General features: G+C 43.9%; 1 protein-coding gene and 1 long non-coding RNA gene across 2 annotated transcripts in view; one reads left to right on the forward strand and one right to left on the reverse strand.

Annotated features, from left to right (window-relative positions):
- The window catches only part of LOC129866846 (neural-cadherin-like), a 119842-nt gene that overhangs the window by 49738 nt on the left and 50267 nt on the right, over nt 1-19837 (reverse strand). Inside the window, exons 7-17 of the mRNA XM_055939819.1 lie at nt 15760-15902; nt 12144-12316; nt 10190-10358; nt 9475-9645; nt 8925-9097; nt 7241-7408; nt 6674-6923; nt 6162-6289; nt 5520-5706; nt 3075-3218; nt 1311-1594 (exon numbers count right to left, since the gene is read on the reverse strand). Coding sequence (XP_055795794.1) covers nt 1311-1594; nt 3075-3218; nt 5520-5706; nt 6162-6289; nt 6674-6923; nt 7241-7408; nt 8925-9097; nt 9475-9645; nt 10190-10358; nt 12144-12316; nt 15760-15902 — 1990 coding nt within the window. The remainder of the gene's footprint in view (nt 1-1310; nt 1595-3074; nt 3219-5519; nt 5707-6161; nt 6290-6673; nt 6924-7240; nt 7409-8924; nt 9098-9474; nt 9646-10189; nt 10359-12143; nt 12317-15759; nt 15903-19837) is intronic.
- Nucleotides 2619-5625, forward strand: LOC129866847 (uncharacterized). Its single transcript, XR_008761535.1, has 3 exons — nt 2619-2699; nt 3093-3273; nt 3906-5625. It is a non-coding gene; the product is annotated as an uncharacterized LOC129866847 (long non-coding RNA).

Raw genomic sequence — 19837 nt, forward strand, 5'->3', positions numbered from 1 at the left:
TTTTATTTAGCGAGGGCCAGCCGACTAGAGCATGCAGGTCGCAGTGGTGGGTGGTACAAGGTGATTTGGTAACAAAACGGATGGCACTGTGATAGACTGCATCCAGTTTGCTGAGTAGAGTGTTGGAAGCTATTTTGTAGATGACATCGCCGAAGTCGAGGATCGGTAGGATAGTCAGTTTTACTAGGGTAAGTTTGGCGGCGTGAGTGAAGGAGGCTTTGTTGTGAAATAGAAAGCCGATTCTAGATTTGATTTTGGATTGGAGATGTTTAATATGAGCCTGGAAGGAGAGTTTACAGTCTAACCAGACAACTAGGTATTTATAGTTGTCCACATATTCTAGGTCGGAACCGTCTAGGGTGGTGATGCTAGTCGGGCGGGCGGGTGCGGGCAGCGAACAGTTGAAAAGCATGCATTTGGTTTTACTAGCGTTTGAGAGCAGTTGGAGGCCACGGAAGGAGTGTTGTATGGCATTGAAGCTCGTTTGGAGGTTAGTTAGCACAGTGTCCAAGGAAGGGCCAGAAGTATACAGAATGGTGTCGTCTGCGTAGAGGTGGATCAGGGAATCGCCCGCAGCAAGAGCGACATCATTGGTATATACAGAGAAAAGTGTCGGCCCGAGAATTGAACCCTGTGGTACCCGCATAGAGACTGCCAGAGGTCCGTACAACATGCCCTCCGATTTGACACACTGAACTCTGTCTGCAAAGTAGTTGGTGAACCAAGCGAGGCAGTCATTAGAAAAACCAAGGCTATTGAGTCTGCCGATAAGAATACGGTGATTGACTGAGTCGAAAGCCTTGGCCAGGTCAATGAAGACGGCTGCACAGTACTGTCTTTTATCGATGGCGGTTATGATATCGTTTAGTACCTTGAGCGTGGCTGAGGTGCACCCGTAACCGGCTCGGAAGCCGGATTGCACAGCGGAGAAGCCAGCGGAGAAGCCATTGGTTATGAAGTAGAAAGTAGACTAGTTATGTACATGCATGACATACAGAAGCATGGATTTGATTTTTATGCTTGATAAAGATTATTCTGGGTACATGACTGTTTGTGCATTCAAAATGAACCCCTGGCTTGTCAAACAACAAAACTATGTCTTGACTCAAGCAGAAACAGACAGGCACTCAGGCTAGAGACAGAAATATCTTGTCGAGTGATATCCATTGTAGTTATCAGCTACGTCTAGCACATGTACAGTATGACATACAGAGCATGCATTTTACATGGTTGTGTGAGCCTCGGTACCTGACTGCACAAGCTGAAACTGACTGGCACCCAGGTTAGAGAAAGAACTCTGAGACACACACCTGAAGCACAAAGACCGGCGAGCCATCTAGCTCCTCGGTCACTGAGCCGTAGTACTCATTCATAGAGAAGACTGGAGCCTCATCGTTCTTGTTGACCACGTTGACCACCACAGCGGCGTAGTCCTCCCACTTCCCGTCCGATGCCAGCACCAGCAGCTTGTACCTCTTCTGCAGCTCGTAGTCCAGAGGCTGGGTGATGAAGATGGTTCCCACTTCAGGCTCCATGTCAAACACCCCTCCGGTGTTGCCCGATGTGATCTGGTAACGCAGCTTGGCGTTGGCACCTGTGGTGGGACCAGGGAGTGAAGAAATTGACATTCCTGAAGGTGGAGTTCTGGATGCTGTTCGTAGAGTTAGAGCAAGTCTGAAATTGCACCCTATTCCCTGCATAGTGCTCTAAAGTGCACTATATAGAAAATAGGGTGCCATTTTGGACAAAAGTACGTAAGTAGCTTTGGCAAGAGCCTATCTCCTGTTTCTGTAGCGTGAGGCAGCTTGAAGTACTGTACAAGTACACCCCCTGGACAGGACGCTAGTCTAATGCACGTCCTTTTTGGACATACCTCATTGTTAGCTAGCATTATGTGCCAGACTGTTCCTGCATTCAACAAGTTGATGTTATTGTTACCTTGTTTAACAAGACAATGACATGTTGGCTAGAGCAGAAACAGACTGTGCTGAATGTAAACAGGTTGTAGGCCTCCATTCCTGTGTAAGGTACACCTGCCAAATTGAACCCCTGCCTTGAGGGTTTGAGAAATGGACCAATGGGGAAGTAGATATCTGAACTTCTCTGCTGTGTCTCCATGGACACCATCCAGTGAGTTTATGGTCCCCAGATAAATTAATCCCCTGTATGTTTCATGGCTCCCCTTTCAATCAGTCTGTTGTGTTAAAGCCCAATGTAAATGCTAGTCTAATCTCTGCTATTAACACAAATCAGCAGACAAAGCGCTCCCTCTGGGCTCTCCAATAAGCTTATACTGCAGTCAAGCCCGTGTGTGGATTTTTTAAACAAGACAGATTGGGCTTAGGCTCCCGAGCAGAACTGCTAACTTTCTATGTTGGGGGCTGGTGCTTTCTGGTCGTTCATCATGGCTTGGTTGAGGCTAGTGCTACATACACTACAAGCTAAGCCGCACTGACCCCGCTTGCGATAAATGCTTGATTAACAAGCCAAAACATGGCCGATAAAGGGATATTACGCCGAGTGTTGCTGCTGTATCAGGGATGAGCTGGTTTATCACACCAAATCCCACCCACCTACTGTGTAGGAGTGTGTCTGTCTTTTGACGATTAAATGGTTGCGTCCTAATGTAGCACAGGGTGGCTCAGCTCATCTCTCTCAGCATGATTTAATCAGAACTCAATCCAGATGTGGCACTTGTGGTGAGTCCTTTTTTTACATTTGTAACTCTTCACTGCCCTCAGTCTCAAAAACTAGACAATTTACTCGTGTCTGGGGTTGGGGAAAATGTAATTATTTGATTGATAGTCACCACTGACCAAGGTGTAGTGTCACACCAAGGACAGTTTTGGCCAGGCACAAAATGTGAAAAAGACTTTTCCCCTCAGGTTTCAAAAGTCCCCATGAAATGTTAATCCTGTGCCAGGTTACCTTCCTCACTGCCACAGTGCCATAACCTGCACTCCCTAGAAAATAGAAATGTTATTAATGTGTAACACTGCCATGAGTGCCAATGTGTCATCTCTGGTTTTATCCTCTCTCTTTCTTCCCCTGCCATCTCATCCTGCCTTCCATACCTTCATCTTCGTCATTAGCTCCGACGGTGACAACAGCCAGGCCGACATCTGCGTCCTCGTCAATGCCGACTTCATAGAGACGCGGAGCAAAGACGGGTTTGTTATCGTTCACGTCGCTGATGAAAACCCGCACATATGCTGTGTCTGCAAGAAAGAACGACAAGAGGAAGGAGATTAAACGCCATGGAGCTACAACTCGGTATGTCATCCTCCACTCTCTCTCTCCTCTCATCCTAACACTTCTCTTTCCATCCAATCCCTCTTTACATCAGAGGACGTCGGCAGTCACAGTGTGAGCCTACTACACTTTTGAAGGGGAGAAAGAGCACTTAACCCAATGTAATGTGCCTCACTTGACAAGGAAATCGGAAATAGTGTTATTCTCGATTAGGTGTTTGAAATGACAGAAATTATTCAACCATGGTTTTAGCCGGGTTACATTTTGGCAGCAAACAACAGTGATTAGGTAGACCTTCTCAGGAACGCACTTTTCTAAAAGAAAACAGATGAAGAACCTATCCACCTCTCCTCTGGGATGATAAAATATTTATGAGTCGACAAGTGTTTACGTCTCTGTCTGTCTGGGTCCATTTTCAGACCTTTATTGTTGAACTCAAACATGATTATCTTTTTCTAAAAAGGTTGGTGACATTTTTGTCGTAAGTGGTATGTTTAGAAGGTCATATAACATGGCCATGTATACAAATGTGCTTCTATTTTCACCATATCTGTCTGCTTTTCTCTGCACGCTCTCCCTTCCTCCCTCCCTCTCCCTGGCCCTATCCCCATCTACCCCCCCTCTCTCTTTCTTTTTCCTCCCTCTCCCAACAGACAGGTAGTATTTGCTAAGGAGATGAGCCCTTCTGCTGGTGCAGATATGTGGCAGAAGACAACGCCAACACAGCGCTAAGGCTCATTGGAAATGCTAAGCAGTCCCCTCACATCCCCCGGAGAGGAGGCTTTGCTATTCCAAACCATCACCCTTACCTCTAATACCTTCTCCACAAACATTTGTTAAAAACCCTAATTCGTAACGCAAAGCTTCCTATTACATCACCTGCGATACCGAAACAGAGTTAATTCTGCCATCATGAAGGACCAAGCCAAACACACAATTCAGATTTCTGAACAGCAAACTGCGAAATTCGATGGTTTTGTAAAATGATGTACCACAACCCTCAGAGAGTTTCTCTACAGGGAAGAGACAAGAGGCTGTCTGGTTACGCTGTTAGAATGAATGAAAGGAAAGATTCTCTTTTCATTTGCCCTCGCAGGAGGCAAATGAATAGAATGCTATAGGCATTTATTGTCTATGTAAAACAATGTGCACAGTGCATGAATTCCTTTTGTACTTTGTTTCAGCTGAGCACATTGGGTTTAACAGCCCTAGCTACATTACAGTACTTAATGTTTTATTTTTTGGCTGCGGATCCAACTTTTCTGACCTATTTTTCTCCGGACTAAAGATCCCGACGCTTCTACGCATGTGTTTATGCTCTACTTTACGCACAGTCTCTGTTCTACTTGTAAAAATAAAAAACAGGCTACTCTGGCGAATGGGGCTCATTTAATCAAGTTAGATCAAAGCTGAATCAATGTCTGCACAATCACATAATGATAGTATTCTACATAACAGAACTGAATATAATAGCATAGTATAACATTACTGTACGACAAAAACCCCTCTCATGTGGCCAAAACTCAACAGGCAAAATACACAGGTAGGCCACTAGGCAAAATACACATGTAGGCCACTAGGCAAAATACACATGTAGGCCACTAGGCAAAATACACAGGAAGGCTATGCTACTTTGTTAACATCATCTGCTCTAAAATCCGCTCACTGTACATCATTTAAAACAACGCTGTAGGCTACTTCCAAACAACACAGTAACTCAAGAAGATCTAAATACATATCCTCATGAAACTGAGATCAAATGGTTGGTATGCAGATGCTGCATGAACGTTTCACCGGGAAAACTTTAATAATAAACATTCAAGATTGACAGTGAGAAATGTGAAGGGAAGGAGACCACACAAATTTGTGAGGAAAATAGAGGTAAAGAAACACATGCGTAGAACGTGATATGTGCATAAGATTCATGTCGGAGAAAAGTCGTCTCCGCAGCCACTGCCTTTTTTGTTTTTACAGGACTGCAGTAGTCAAATCAGGGTCATTTTTATTAGATACCAAACATCACTGCAAACACAGAAAAAAACTCACTGCAAATCGGAAAAAACCTCACTGCAAATCGGAAAAACATCACTGCAAATCCGAAAAAATATCACTGCAAATCGGAAAAACATCACTGCAAATCGGAAAAACATCACTGCAAATCGGGGAAAACACCACTGCAAATCGGAAAATCATCACTGCAAATCGGAAAACATCACTGCAAACCTTTTTGCTATGTTGTGCCCTAATATATACAACCCAGCCCTCACCAAAGTTGGGCTGTTTGTTCCTCCCGGGCCGTGCTGACTCCATGCCGTCTTCAGACTGCACCTCCAGTAGGTAGGATCCCTGTGCCTCGCGGTCAAACACCGCCTCTGTATAGATGGAGCCCAGCTCTGGATCCACACGAAATAGACGGTGGTCCCCACTACTGTCACTCAGGAGGGAGTAGGTGATCTGTAGGACAGGGACAGAGTACAGTTAATTACAGTATCCATATTAGGAGATTTCTGACTTCTGTACGGCATCCATATTAGGAAGTCAACACATTACATAAAATGGACAACTCCCTAATATGGATGCCGTAAAGGATCATTCTATCACATCCATGTGGTCACTGTAACAGATGGAATCACCAACGATAAACGGTGCGGTAGTTCCTGAGTGCGGGGGAGTAATTGTTCTATGTATGAGTCACATGACTGTTCATAGAGACTCGAGTCACTGTAATAGCACTGTCACTGCTATCATTATAGTGTTGCATACCTTCACGGTTGTACGGTCAAAGCCCCACAGGCAGAATAGCACATAATCCCAACCATTTGACCACCACAACTATGTGATGCTAAGTTATGGATGGGTCAATGGCTATTTTGTTGTGTTATGTTAGATGTTGTGGATGTGCCACTAACCTGTCCGTTGAGACCCAAGTCCTTGTCGTGAGCAGACACCTGGAGGACCATGGTCCCCACCTTGGCTCCCTCAGTCACTGATGCCTCATAGATGGAGGAGGTGAAGAAGGGAACATTGTCGTTCACGTCTGAGGGCCAACATATGAGAAATCATTATTTGAAAATGTATTTCTGCACCTGTAATCAAAACTGTCATGAGACTATTTCAAGATTAAAAAAAGGTACAGTGTGGAGTTTTTTCACTGACTTTGTGCTATTGGATGTATAAAACTACAGCTTTCAAAGTATACTATATATAAAGCTGAGAAAAAAAAAGATGAGTCATGGATCAATGTCTATTGAAGACAATAGTGAATGCTTACAGTTCACCCAGGGGCGGCTCTAACTCCCTCTTAAGTCAAATGTTCACTAAGTCTCCCACTGACATCCATGCAAAAGATTTGACATAAGTGGAAGTTAGGATTTGCCCCCTTGTAATGGTGTGTTTGCAGGGTGTCTGAGCTGAGACCTACCTGTGACGTTGACATGGATGGTGGTGAATGCAGCCAATGGTACTGCCGCCACGTTCTGAGCCCGCACCCTCAGGGAGAAACTGGGTGTGGTCTCATAGTCCAGCGGCTCCGACACCAGGATGGAGGCAGAGCCGTCCTCGCGGTTGGGCGACAGGTAGAACCGCACAGGCATGTTAGTCTCCGGGACCACGCCCTCCTCCAGGTTATAAGTCACCCTGGGATCGCCTAGCAACGAGGTCGCTTTGATCGTCTGATGTAAACGGAGAGCAAACAATATTTTTGAGAGGGAATTACGACAAAAACATTCAATGGGATTTTCTGTATAATATTACATTTATTCAGTTGTTGAGTAAATTAAATTGCAAATTACGGCAGGTTAGTCAAGTCAATTAGTGCTCCTTGACTAAATCTGAGCCTGCAACTTAACAATTCCTAAAATATTTTCCAAACGCTTGAGTAACGTGTGTGCAGCCATCAAACCGAATGGTCAAAACAAAGACACCCGAAAGTCCATAATGGGATAGGCTTCCCATGCCACCCAGGCTGGTACCGGACTGTTCCACGCACCACGATGGAAGTGTCCCTGGCTGTGTTCTCTGGGATGACCACGCTGTAGCTGTCCTTTTCCCACTGCGGGGGCTGGTTCTTCACATTGGTAATGGTGACAGACAGCTCCACAGATGTGCTGCGATTCCCCCCGTCCGTGGCAACTACTTCCCGTGTGATGTAGGACCTCTGCCATCAAAACAATAGCGAGATAATAAGATTGGGTTCCTGCTAACCCTAACCCTAAGCCTAACCTTAACCCCTACACCCTCCCCCCCATCCCCCACCCCACATTACCTTAACCAGTTTAAATGTCAACCTCAATGGGGTAGAGACATCCCAAGGATAGTCCCGGATAGCAAGGACCAATACGATTCTGTCTAATATGGTTAATTTAAGCCTGATATAGTTCAGTAAGTTAATGACACTGTATTTTATACAGCTCTATCACCCTGCACTGATGATATCTACTGGGATTGAGCAAGAGGCTGGTTGAATGACTGGTTAACCAACCTGTGATATGGACTCGTTGAATGGCTGGTTGACTTTCTGGTTGACTAACTGGTTGACTGACCTGTGATACGGGCTGGTTGACTAACTGGTTGACTGACCTGTGATACGGGCTGGTTGACTAACTGGTTGGCTGACCTGGGATTTGGGCTGGTTGACTGGCTGGTTGACTGACTTATTGACTGACTGACATGTGAGATGGGCTGATTGACTGACTGGTATGGTGGAAATTACAAGATGATGTTACAATTGGCTCATTCATCCCCCTCCTCTCCCCTGTAACTATTCCCCAGGTCGTTGCTGCAAATGAGAACGTGTTCTCAGTCAACTTACTTGGTAAAATAACGGTAAAATAAAAAAATAAAAAATAAAAAATAATGCTGTTATTGCATTACATGGTTGTTTTATGCAACAGTATAAGGGGTTGTTAGAATGCTCATCTGTGTGTGTTTTACTGAGGATGTGCATCTGGAAGATTTACGATGTCTTTGGGTGATACCGCATTCCAGAGCATGAGTTAATGTTTCTGTTCTTTAAGGTACCAGGGAGAGATGGCTCCAGGGACAGACCCTGGTCTCTACACAATGACATACTGTCTGCTGTGAATTCTAAGTATCTTTCATACAAATCTTAACCTTGTGACCCATTCCATACATCTGGTGTTTGTCAGGTAGACTGAAGGAGGATGGACTTTGCTATAAAATGCTGTGGCTCAAACCAGCTGGTTGAGTTCTCAGTGATCAGCTCCAGGGGTGATTACCGACCAGCTGGTTGAGTTCTCAGTGATCAGACCCAGGGGTGATTACCGACCAGCTGGTTGAGTTCTCAGTGATCAGACCCAGGGGTGATTACCGACCAGCTGGTTGAGTTCTCAGTGATCAGACCCAGGGGTGGTTACCGACCAGCTGGTTGAGTTCTCAGTGATCAGACCCAGGGGTGATTACCGACCAGCTGGTTGAGTTCTCAGTGATCAGACCCAGGGGTGGTTACCGACCAGCTGGTTGAGTTCTCAGTGATCAGCTCCAGGGGTGATTACCGACCAGCTGGTTGAGTTCTCAGTGATCAGCTCCAGGGGTGATTACCGACCAGCTCCATTACTGCACTAATTTAATAATAAAGTTTGATGATTTTGAAGAAATCTAAAAGTCTCTCCTTTTGATTAAAATAATTCCACCACACTGGTTACGTGACAGACCTGTGATATGGGCTGGTTGACGTACACCCAGCCGGTAACAGGGTTGACCCTCAGGTACTCAGGCTGCTCCTGGGACATGGAGTAGGTGACGACTGCGTTGGTGCCAAAGTCATCATCGTGCGCCGCCACACGCAGGAAACTGGTGCCGATCATGGTGTCCTCTCTCAGAAAGTCTGTGAGAGACAATATAGACCAAACAATATGCTCCTCACTCTGGCGCAAGGTCACGGTCTGTCACAACTTTGGCGAACAGTATAGACTGAATCAACAGAACACAAATCAATTGTTTACATGCTTATGTATGTTTATGTATGCTTACATCTTTACGTATGGCAATACATGTAAAGACAATGGATTACGATGACAACTTTTACCAGATAATTAAGTAAAGAGTTACTATGCATAACGCATAGTACATAAAACCTTTTCTAAGAGCTTTGGTTAATAGTCTATATCATGATAACGAATGGTCAGTCTGCCATCAATCATATGTATTAGTATTATATTATACTTTTATCATATGTATTATTATGTATAACACGACACTCACACTCGTAGCGCAGGTTCTCAAACTTGGGGCTGTTATCATTGTGGTCCTGGATGAGGACGTTGAGTTGACAGATCCCTATGAGAGGCTCGTCAGCCCAGTCTGTAGCCGTCACCGTGATGGAGTACTCTCTCTGACGTTCCCGGTCGAACCGCCGTGCCGTCACGATCACACCTGACACAGAGGTCAGATGCCTAAGGTCATGACTAGGGCCCCTGAGTTTTTCATGAGGTAACTACATGACCATGAAATTGAGGAAAAGCTCTGGGCCCTAGTTTTGTTCTATAATTTTGTTTCCTGAGTTTTTTCCTGAGTGGTCGGGAAAAACTCAAGAAGTTAGTCACAACTCGTTAATAGGATAGCTGTATTTGTCATGACATTATTGATTATTGTTATATTTATCCTGGATCCATTTATGATTATAACAGTACATTGTTATACTGCAAAACGTGATCGATAGGTCGATAAATAAAAGTTAAGTATGAGGTGTAATACTTCATTTCAATTGTACAGGTATGTAAAGGGCATTTATCTGACAATACCGTTTAAAAAAATATATTATTAAGAGTATCAAGACTGCATGGGAATTGTTAAATCTGTTACGCATTTACCCCTGGTCTTAAATGCTTATTGTTTCCATGCTACACATCCTGCTTGGTTATGGCTAATTCAACAAGTACCACCACAGATAACTGGGATCCTTGCCCTCTGTACCTACCTGTGTCAGGGTGGATTCTGAAGGCAGGCATGGCTCTGTCTCTGTGCATCAGGCCATACTTGACCTTCCCATTGGCCCCCTCGTCTGCATCCACCGCATGCACCTGCAGCACGAAGGTCCCTGTGGGCTGGTTCTCCAACACAGACGCCTGCTCCCTGTACTGCTGACACTGAGAGAGGGAGGGAAAATAAGGTGTGGGAGAGGGAGAGAGAGACAGAAAGATAACAAAAAAAAGGGCAGATGGGGTGGGTTCAGAATGAATCCAGAAATTAGGTTAGAAAATACTCATTGTACTCTATGTAGACATTTGCACAGTACACATGATAGGATTGAAAATAGAGCAATGCCATTACTTTCTTTGAAGGTCCACCACCGCATCAAACCACAACTCAACATTGCACCCACTCTGTCTTTCCCTGGTATCATGTCTACCTTATCCCTTGAGTCTGCCCCAGAGACAGAGAGTCTCCAGTGACTCACTAGAGCGCTTTTGAATTAATACACATACAAGTAAAATACTGTTAGTAGAGAGAGAGAGATCACAATATGCCCAACAGGAAAATATACATATTAGCAATATGAATATCAAAGTACTAAAAATACACTATATATGCAAAAGTATGTGGACCCTTCAAATGAGTGGATTTGACTATTTCAGCCACACCTGTTGGTGACACGTGTATAAAATTGAGCACACCGCCATGCAATCTCCATAGACAAACATTGGCAGTAGAATGGCTTTAATGAAGAGCTCAGAGACTTTCAGCATGGCAGCTAGGATGACACCTTTCCAACAAGTCAGTTCGTCAAATTTCTGCCCTGCTAGAGCTGCCGCGGTCAACTGTAAGTGCTGTTATTGTGAAGTGGAAACATCTAGGCCAAACAAGATCGCAGAACGGGACCACTGAGTGCTGAAACGCGTAGTGTGTAACAGGCTGACTACACCGCTCGCGTTGCGTGCACGAGCGTTGCAAAATAAATGTAGAAATCTATATTATTCAATTATTGCACCCACACTGCTCGCGCGCGCCAACGAGCGTCAGCGTTGCCAAGGGCTAAAATAGAAGTCAGTTCTATTTTTGACGCAGATCGCGCTGCAAGTCCTGCCTCTCCCATCTCCTCATTGGTTTATAGAATCAGGTGCCCTCGTGCCATCTCCTCATTGGTTATACCCACGTGGGTGACTGAAAGACGAACGAGGTCAGTGGCGGTAATGCACCTAGTTTATGAAAGTTGCCAATTGCAATATAAAATCAAGAGAAGAAAAAGCCTAGGAGGAGAGATGACTAGAAGCGATTCGGTTGACCGTTTTATGTGTGGATTAATTGTCGGAGTAGAGGACCTTGTGCATTTCAGGTAAAATAACAAATCAATGTTTATATCCCAGGAAAAAGCTAGCTAAATAGGACCAATTAGCTAGCAAGTGCAAGCTAGTTAAATAAATTGCCATAAAGGACCACATACTTTTGGTCATCTAGTCATCTAGTATCACCTCGACACCTTCCAGCCATCCACTGGACCTCATGACTTTACGAACTTTATGAAGACTTCTCAGACCAAGTATACGTCACTCCTAATTAAGGAGGACGTTAGTCATCAAGGTATAGTATATCATGATGATACGTCACTTTTTTCATCAATTAATTAAAATCTCTGTCTTCAAATAGCATGTGCACTAATCAGAGTTCTGGGGAAACCATAAGGGGGATACTGTAGAGAGACAGGGGAAGTAGGAGAGAGAGCGAGAGTTGGAAGGACAGACAGACAGACAGACAGACAGACAGACAGACAGACAGACAGACAGACAGACAGACAGACAGACAGACAGACAGACAGTGCAAGACATTGACAGAGAAGACTACCTAGAAGACAATTTTAACACTACTTTCCTGTATACAGTCCAATGTACTACTGTGTGTATAAAGGGACATCATCCACAATACTTTTCCCTCACCTTCTCAAAGATGGGTTTGTTGTTATTGACGTCATCAACACCCACGATGACCCGGGCAGTTGCAGAGAGTGGGTGTGGCCCCCCGGAGGCGTTGTCGTCCGTAGCCGTCACGTTGAGGACATACTCCAGGCCCTGGAGCTTGGGAGGGGGGGTGGAGCGCAGCCGGATCAACCCTAAAAAGATGAGACCAGAGGACCATTACAACCTTAGCAAGGGACCACTACCTACGGTTGAAGACATTAAAACGTTACTTTTTTACAATGCCTTTGCTGCAGCCAGTTACATTGTTAATGTGACTTGCCATGTCGCAGGGTGACGCCAAGCACCAAGTTCGTTAGCAATTATCTAACTATAACCCATGTAATTAAATACATCTCTTAAATATGCCCCTGATGGTGCAGTTACATTACATGTTTTTTATTGCAGTTTAGTACAGATTCATTTTTTTGTGTCCCCAACTGTACTGTCACCCAGCTCAGCTGAGAAGAGGTCCCCATTCCCATGTGAAGGTGACAAGGGCTATAAGTTAACCAGGCTACATACATGCACGTTAGATGTACTTGTTTTCTCCTTGTCTTGCCTTTGCATAACTAGGAGGAAAAAAAGGATCAACGAAAGGAGAACAGCATCTGAGTCAACTGTTCTCTCTGTAAATACCGACATCAATGGGTTCAGGATGAGCTACTTGTGATCTGGGGGAAAGTAATTGATGTGAAAGAGAGAGAGAGCACAGGGAGTGTTTCCTCTTGTTGTATCACCCATCTCTCACTGCTCCTCCTGATTAAAGACAACAAGCAGGATTCTGAGTTCTTTCACTCGTCTACTTCTTGCTCACTAATTGTCTGTGGTAGAGGAGGTCTCCACAGTCTAGACACAAAATGATGAACTATGATATAATATACTGTACTTAGCCGGTCTCATGTTGTTTTAGCCATACTGTACAGCAGCCATATTCAATAGGCGGACCGCGGGCCAGATCCGGACCCAGAATGGGGTCAAACTGTTTTTTCTTCCGTTTTTAGGAATTGGGTCGGGATTCGACTCCTGGTATCATATGAACATAAGACGAGGAAAATATGTAGAATAGCAGGAAATGAGCTGTAAATGGCTAAATGCTCCCTTCTCTCTATGGTATAATGTTTTGAATTGCAGGAAATTAGCTTTAAAACGGAAAATATTTCTCTCTACTGGGTTGAGTTGCGAGGTGAGGGTTTGTTACTATGCCGACGAATTACAATATCCATCTAGATCTTTGTCACCTACAGTAGGTACATTTTGTGACAGAACCTGCTGTACAGTATATACGTATATGTTTTTTTTATTATTATAATTTCTTTGGCAAGGGACTAATTTCCATTAAATAATACTTTCTGTTCTCATATTAACCTACAGTAGCCTGCTCTTTGCCCCTAAGCAAGATTTGGTTGAGGGCCCCCCACCTCATGGCAAAACATTTTAGTGACCCCCCCTCGACAGTGGAGAGAAACATTTAAGATTAGAGTTCATTTCCTACAATTTTACACATTGCCATTGTGCATCACTACTCTGGACGGTTCTGACCTAGAATATGTGGACAACTACAAATACCTAGATGGTTAGACTGTAAACTCTCCTTCCAGACTCACATAAAACATCTCCAATCCAAAGTCAAATCTAGAATTGGCTTCCTATTTCGCAACAAAGCTGTCACGATCGTCAAAGGGAGAGAGAGGACCAAGGCACAGCGCGTGAAAAATACATCTTCTTTTTATTATAAGAAGGAAAAACAAAACAAACCAACAAAACAGACGACCGTGAAGCTATACAAACATAAGTGCTGACACAAAATACTTCGACATAGACAATTCCCCACAAAACAGCTAAAGCCTATGGTTGCCTTAAATATGGCTCCCAATCAGAGACAATAATAACCAGCTGTCTCTAATTGAGACCCAATTCAGGCAACCATAGACTTTTCTAGATACCTACACTGAACACTAAACCATCTACTCTACTAAACCCCCTAAAACATACAACACCCTAGACAATACAAAAACACACAAACTTCCCCATGTCACACCCTGACCTAACTAAAATAATAATGAAAACAAAGATAACTAAGGCCAGGGTGTGACAAAAGCATCCTTCACTCATGCTGCCAAATGCTGCCCTCGTAAAACTGACCATCTTAACGATCCTCGACTTTGGCGATGTCATTTACAAAATAGCCTCCAACACCCTACTCAACAAATTGGATGCAGTCTATCACAGTGCCATCCATTTTGTCACCAAAGCCCCATATACTACCCACCGCTGCGACCTGTACGCTCTCGTTGGCTGGCCCTCGTTTCATGCTCGTCGCCAAACCCACTGGCTCCAGGTCATCTACAAGACCCTGCTAGGTAAAGTCCCGCCTTATCTCTGCTCGCTGGTCACCATAGCAGCACCCACCCGTAGCACGCGTTCCAGCAGGTATATCTCACTTGTCACCCCCAAAGCCAATATCTCCTTTGGCCGCCTCTCCTTCCAGTTCTCTGCTGCCAATGACTGGAACGAACTACAAAAATCTCTGTAACTGGAAACACTTATCTCCCTCACTAGCTTTAAGCACCAGCTGTCAGAGCAGCTCACAAAATAAGAAAATAGAGAGAATGTTGCCGTTTTAAAGAAAGTTTTCTGCCATTCTACACATTTTGCTATGGGGCAGACAGAACATTTTTCAATTTTATAACAAATGGCATGCAATTCTACTCATTTTGCCATGGGGCAGAGAGAAAATATTTGCATTTTTACAGTTAATGTCCTGCAATTCTATTCATTTTGCCATGTGGCGGAGAGACATTTTTGCAGTTTTAAAGCTAATTTCCTGCAATTCTACCCATTTTGCCATGACTTATGCCATGTTCATATGATATTTGAATTAGAATGACTAACAAAATCAATGGTTTAGATAGCTTAAAATTGTTAGCTGACATGGCTTATTGAGTGACTTTCAGTGACTGACATAACAAGAGAAACACTGCTAATGCACAACCAAATTTCGAAATTGCACCTGGTGTATTCTACTATTCTTACTCTCTATAGTAAGTTGAGACCCCAACTGCATTCCAAAAATGTAAAAAAAATATATAAAATAAAAACGTTTCCCTAGCGACCGCTTATGTCTCTTATCCCTGGGGCCGGCTCGGCGTTTGCCTTATCTTTAAGATGCAAGGGAGGACGGATGAGAGGGGAAAATAGACTCAAGATGGAGGCTGGGAGTGTAGAAGCTGTAGATTGTGAGCTATGATAGAAAAACTAATGTGAAATTGAATTGAAAGGGTTGGTTGACAAATGTCACCCTGTCAGACAAATGTCCTGCTGGTTACGGATCAGAGGGTAAATAAAAAAAGATAAATTGCACAGCCACAAAATACAGAGTACACAGGCCAGAACTATTTTCTATATGAGAGAATAAACTATGTTAGGGGAACAAAAGAAAAGCCCTGGATATACAGTAATGTAGTTTTTTGTATTTATGACTTCAATAACAAACAGTCTGCGCTTCTTTTGAAATTGTTGCTTTTTCATGAACCTTTGGTGTCAATTAGTATTGACATATCATAAAAGAAGTACAAAGCATTCCACAAAGGGTCACCTTTCTGGCTGTCAATGACAAAGTTGCCCTCCTCGTTGCCAGCTGTAAATGAGTACACTATTCCATCACCGTCTGGGTCCTTAGCCAGTACCGTGGCAACTAGTGTGTTGGGGCCAGCGTCCTCGGAGACAAAGGTCCGATAGCTGGGAGGAATAGGAGAAAATCATTATGTGTACACAGACATTAACACAGACACACACGTATATAAATATGTTTGTGTGTAGATATGCATGTGCACGCACACACACACACACTGTGTGTGACTGTATCAATCACATAGTCCAAGCAGCAGCAGACTGATTATGGTTATGAGCCTGGCTTTGCCTGCCACTTTGATTTAACTACTCTGAGCCGGCCTGGTCAAAGACAAATGCTCATGTCTGCTGGGATGTTGAGCTCATTGAACAAATGGGCCTTCCCATAGCCAGCCCACTCTGTGCCATTTGATCAAGTGCCTTTTAAAATGTCAACAGTGATTTGCTTGCTGTGTGGTGCTGGGCACTGGGATACTCAGCCAGGAACAAGAGAGTAATAGACTGGTCGAGTGGGATGATGGGGTAGAGAGGCTTGTTCAATTTGATGGGAGAGGATTGAAAGATGGAGAGAGAGGGGGAGAGAGAAAGACGGGAGGGGGGGGCAAGACATGCTGGAGGAGGAGTGGGAAATGACACGGTCAATGATATGTGGAAGAAAGACGGGGATAGAGAGACAGAAAGAGAGAGAGCGAGAGAGAGGGAGAGAGAGAAATGATAGACTCATCAGCAGAATACGGCTGTGTACGTGTGGTTTACAGAAGAACGCTGATGGGTGATTCATCTCAGCCAGCTGTGGCAGTCGCCGTGGCAACATGAGTGGCCTGTAATCTGTCACCCGGCTCAAAAGGTTCTTCACGCGCCTCCAGACGGGACCACTCAGGCATCTCTCCACTGAGTATCACTCATGCTATCCTCAATGTATCTCTTCCTCTCGCACACTGATCTAAGTAACCGAGACGAGGCCACACAGAACGTATCTTGTCTGTCTGCCTGTCTGCATGCATGTCCGTCTGTTCCCTGAGGTGACACCTGGAAATGACAGGGCCTCTTAGATGTGCTGGCGCTCTATTGAAGGTCTCTGTCACATGACTGGCAGTAAAGAGGAATGAACGCAGCCAGCCCACGTGAACATTTTCAAAACTGTCCCCCACCTTCCCCTCAGCAATCCAAATAGTCCACACCCTCTATACATTTTTAGTCATTTTGATAGATATCTGTATGGTGTTACACCATAGAGCAAAGCTTAATTGTCGTTCTGCTCCTGAGCAAGGCAGTTAACCCACTGTTCCCCGGGCTCAGAAGACGTGGATGTCGATTAAGGCAGCCCACCGCACCTCTCTGAATCAGAGGGGTTAAATGCGGAAGACACATTTCAGTTGAATGCATTCAGTTGTACAACTGACTAGGTATCCCCCTTTCCCATTCCCTTAATTGGGAAGGGTGTAATCTGTGTGATGTTTTTTTGATATACAGTACATTCGGAAAGTATTCAGATCCCTTGACTTTTTCCACATTTTGTTACGTTACAGCCTTTTTCTAAAATTGATTAAATTGTTTTTTCCCCTCATCAATCTACACACAGGGCAGCTCAGAACAGCTGAAGATGGATTTTAAAGAACTGATTGGGTCTCTATTTAACACCAACAAACGCCCCATAATATCTGGCCCTTTGCCCTCCCTAAATCGTGGCATTGAATGGTTCAGCAGACTTTTAGCCCTCCATAACTGGCTACGATACTATTGCAGCGTTGTGGGTGTAACATTTATTGAAAATGTTGATACCTTCTGGAAACAAAGCTTGTTTTATAAGGAGGATGGTATCCACCCAAATCATTTGGCTTCCTGGATTCTTTCACAGCATTATAAGGCTGCGTTGAGACAATGACTTATCAATGACCCAAGCCCTGCTCAGTTAAATCCTACCACTGTGTCGCTGAGTTGTCATAATGCTTCAGCAAATGTACATTATCCCAGCGGCGTTGGAAGACACAATGTAAGTAACCTAATGTATGTCCCTCTAACTGCCCTGAATGTCTCTGCTGATTCTACAGCTATTGTATGCAGTAATCATATGCCTATGAACCAGAGTTATACTGTTAGCACTGAGGTTCATGAAATCAATAATTTGCTAGTAACAGATGACATTCATATTCTGACAATGTCTGAAACTCACTTAGATAATACCTTTGATGATACAGTGGTAGCAATACATGGTTATAAGACCTACTGAAAAGACAGAAATGCCAAAGGTGGAGATGTGGCTGTTTAAATTCAGAACCACATTCCTGTAAAGCTTAGAGAGGATCTCATGTTAAATACTGTTGAAATAATATGGCTACAGGTTCATTATGCTTCACCCGAAGCCCATTCTGGTGGAAAGGTGCTATAGACCACCAAGAGCTAACAGTCAGTATCTGGATAGCATGTGTGAAATGCTTGATAATGTATGATTTAAATATTACTGGCTTTCATCAGGCTGCCCACTCAAGAGAAAGCTTCAAACTCTATCTAGTGCCTGCAACCTGGTTCAGGTTATCAAAGTTCAAAAGGCTGGGCCTAATGTAGTGTAAAAGAGGTCATACAAGATGTTTTGTAGCGATTCCTATGTTGTTGATGTAAAAAATATTTGTTGGTCCATGGTGTGTATTGAGGAGCAACTAGACGCTGCACTTGACACATTCATGAAATTGCTTATCCAAGTTACTAATAAAAATACACCCACTGCGGGCTCCCAAGTGGCGCAGCGGTCTAAGGCACTGAATCACAGTGCTAGAGGTGTCACTACAGACCCTGGTTTGATCCCGGGCTGTATCACAACCAGCCATGATCAGGAATACCATAGGGCGGTGCACAATTGGCCTGGCATTGTCCTGGTTATGGTTCGGCCGGTGTAGGTTGTCATTGTAAATAAGAATTTGATCTTAACTGATATTTCTAGTCAAATAAATGAAGACAGTAACTGTAAAAACTGTTAAATCCCCGTGGATTGATGAGGAATTGAAAAATGGTGTGGTTGAGAGGGATGAGGCAAAAGAAATGGCAAATAGGTCTCTTGGCTCTACAACCGATTGGTAAATTGACAAATAATGTCACTAAACTGAATAAAAAGAAGAAACTACACTATGAAACAAAGATAAATGACATAAAGAATGACAGTAAAACGCTTTGGAGCACCTTAAATGATATTTTGGTCAAAAAGGCAAATTCCGCTCCATCATTCATTGAATTAGATGGCTCATTCATCACAAAACCCACTGATATTGCCAACTACTTTAATGATTTTTCCATTGGCAAGATTTGCAAACTTAGGCATGACATGCCAGCAACAAACATTAACACTACGCATCAAAGTATATCTGACCAAATTATGAAAGACAAGCGCTGTAATTTTGAATTCTGTAAAGTAAGTGAGGAACAGGTGAAAAGACTACTGTTGTCTATCAACAATGTCAAGCCACTGAGGTCTGATAACTTGGATGGGAAATTACTGAGGACAATAGCACATGATATTGCCACTACTATTAGCCATATCTTCAATTTAAGCCTACTAGAAAGTGTGTGCCCTCAGCCCTGAAGGGAAGCAAAAGTCATTCCCCTGCCTAGGATAGTAAAGCCCCCTTTACTGGCTCAAATAGCCAACTGTTACCAACAGACAACAGACTTTCAGCACGCTTATAGGGAAGGACATTCAACAAGCACAGCACTTACACAGAGTGCTAACATGTACACAGAGTGCTAACATTAACAATATGCATGTCAATCTCTCCTGGCTCAAAGTGGAGGAGAGATTGACTTCATCACTACTGTCACGAATCCCGCCGAAGATGGTGCCTTTTCCTGTTTGGGCGGCGCTCGGCGGTCGTCGTCGCCGGCCTACTAGCTGCCACGGATCCCCTTTTCTGTTTCATTTAGTTGTGTCTGATTTGTTGCACCTGTTTCATGTTTAGGTTTGGTTGTGGGCTATTTAAACCCAGTAGGCCCGCCGGCTTTTGTGTGGGCTTGTTTTTCTGTTTGTGGTGTTCGTTTATTCTTGTGGTGTCTGT

This window comes from Salvelinus fontinalis, chromosome 12 (assembly GCF_029448725.1).
Source record: "Salvelinus fontinalis isolate EN_2023a chromosome 12, ASM2944872v1, whole genome shotgun sequence".
In the NCBI taxonomy this organism is placed as follows: Eukaryota; Metazoa; Chordata; class Actinopteri; order Salmoniformes; family Salmonidae; genus Salvelinus; species Salvelinus fontinalis.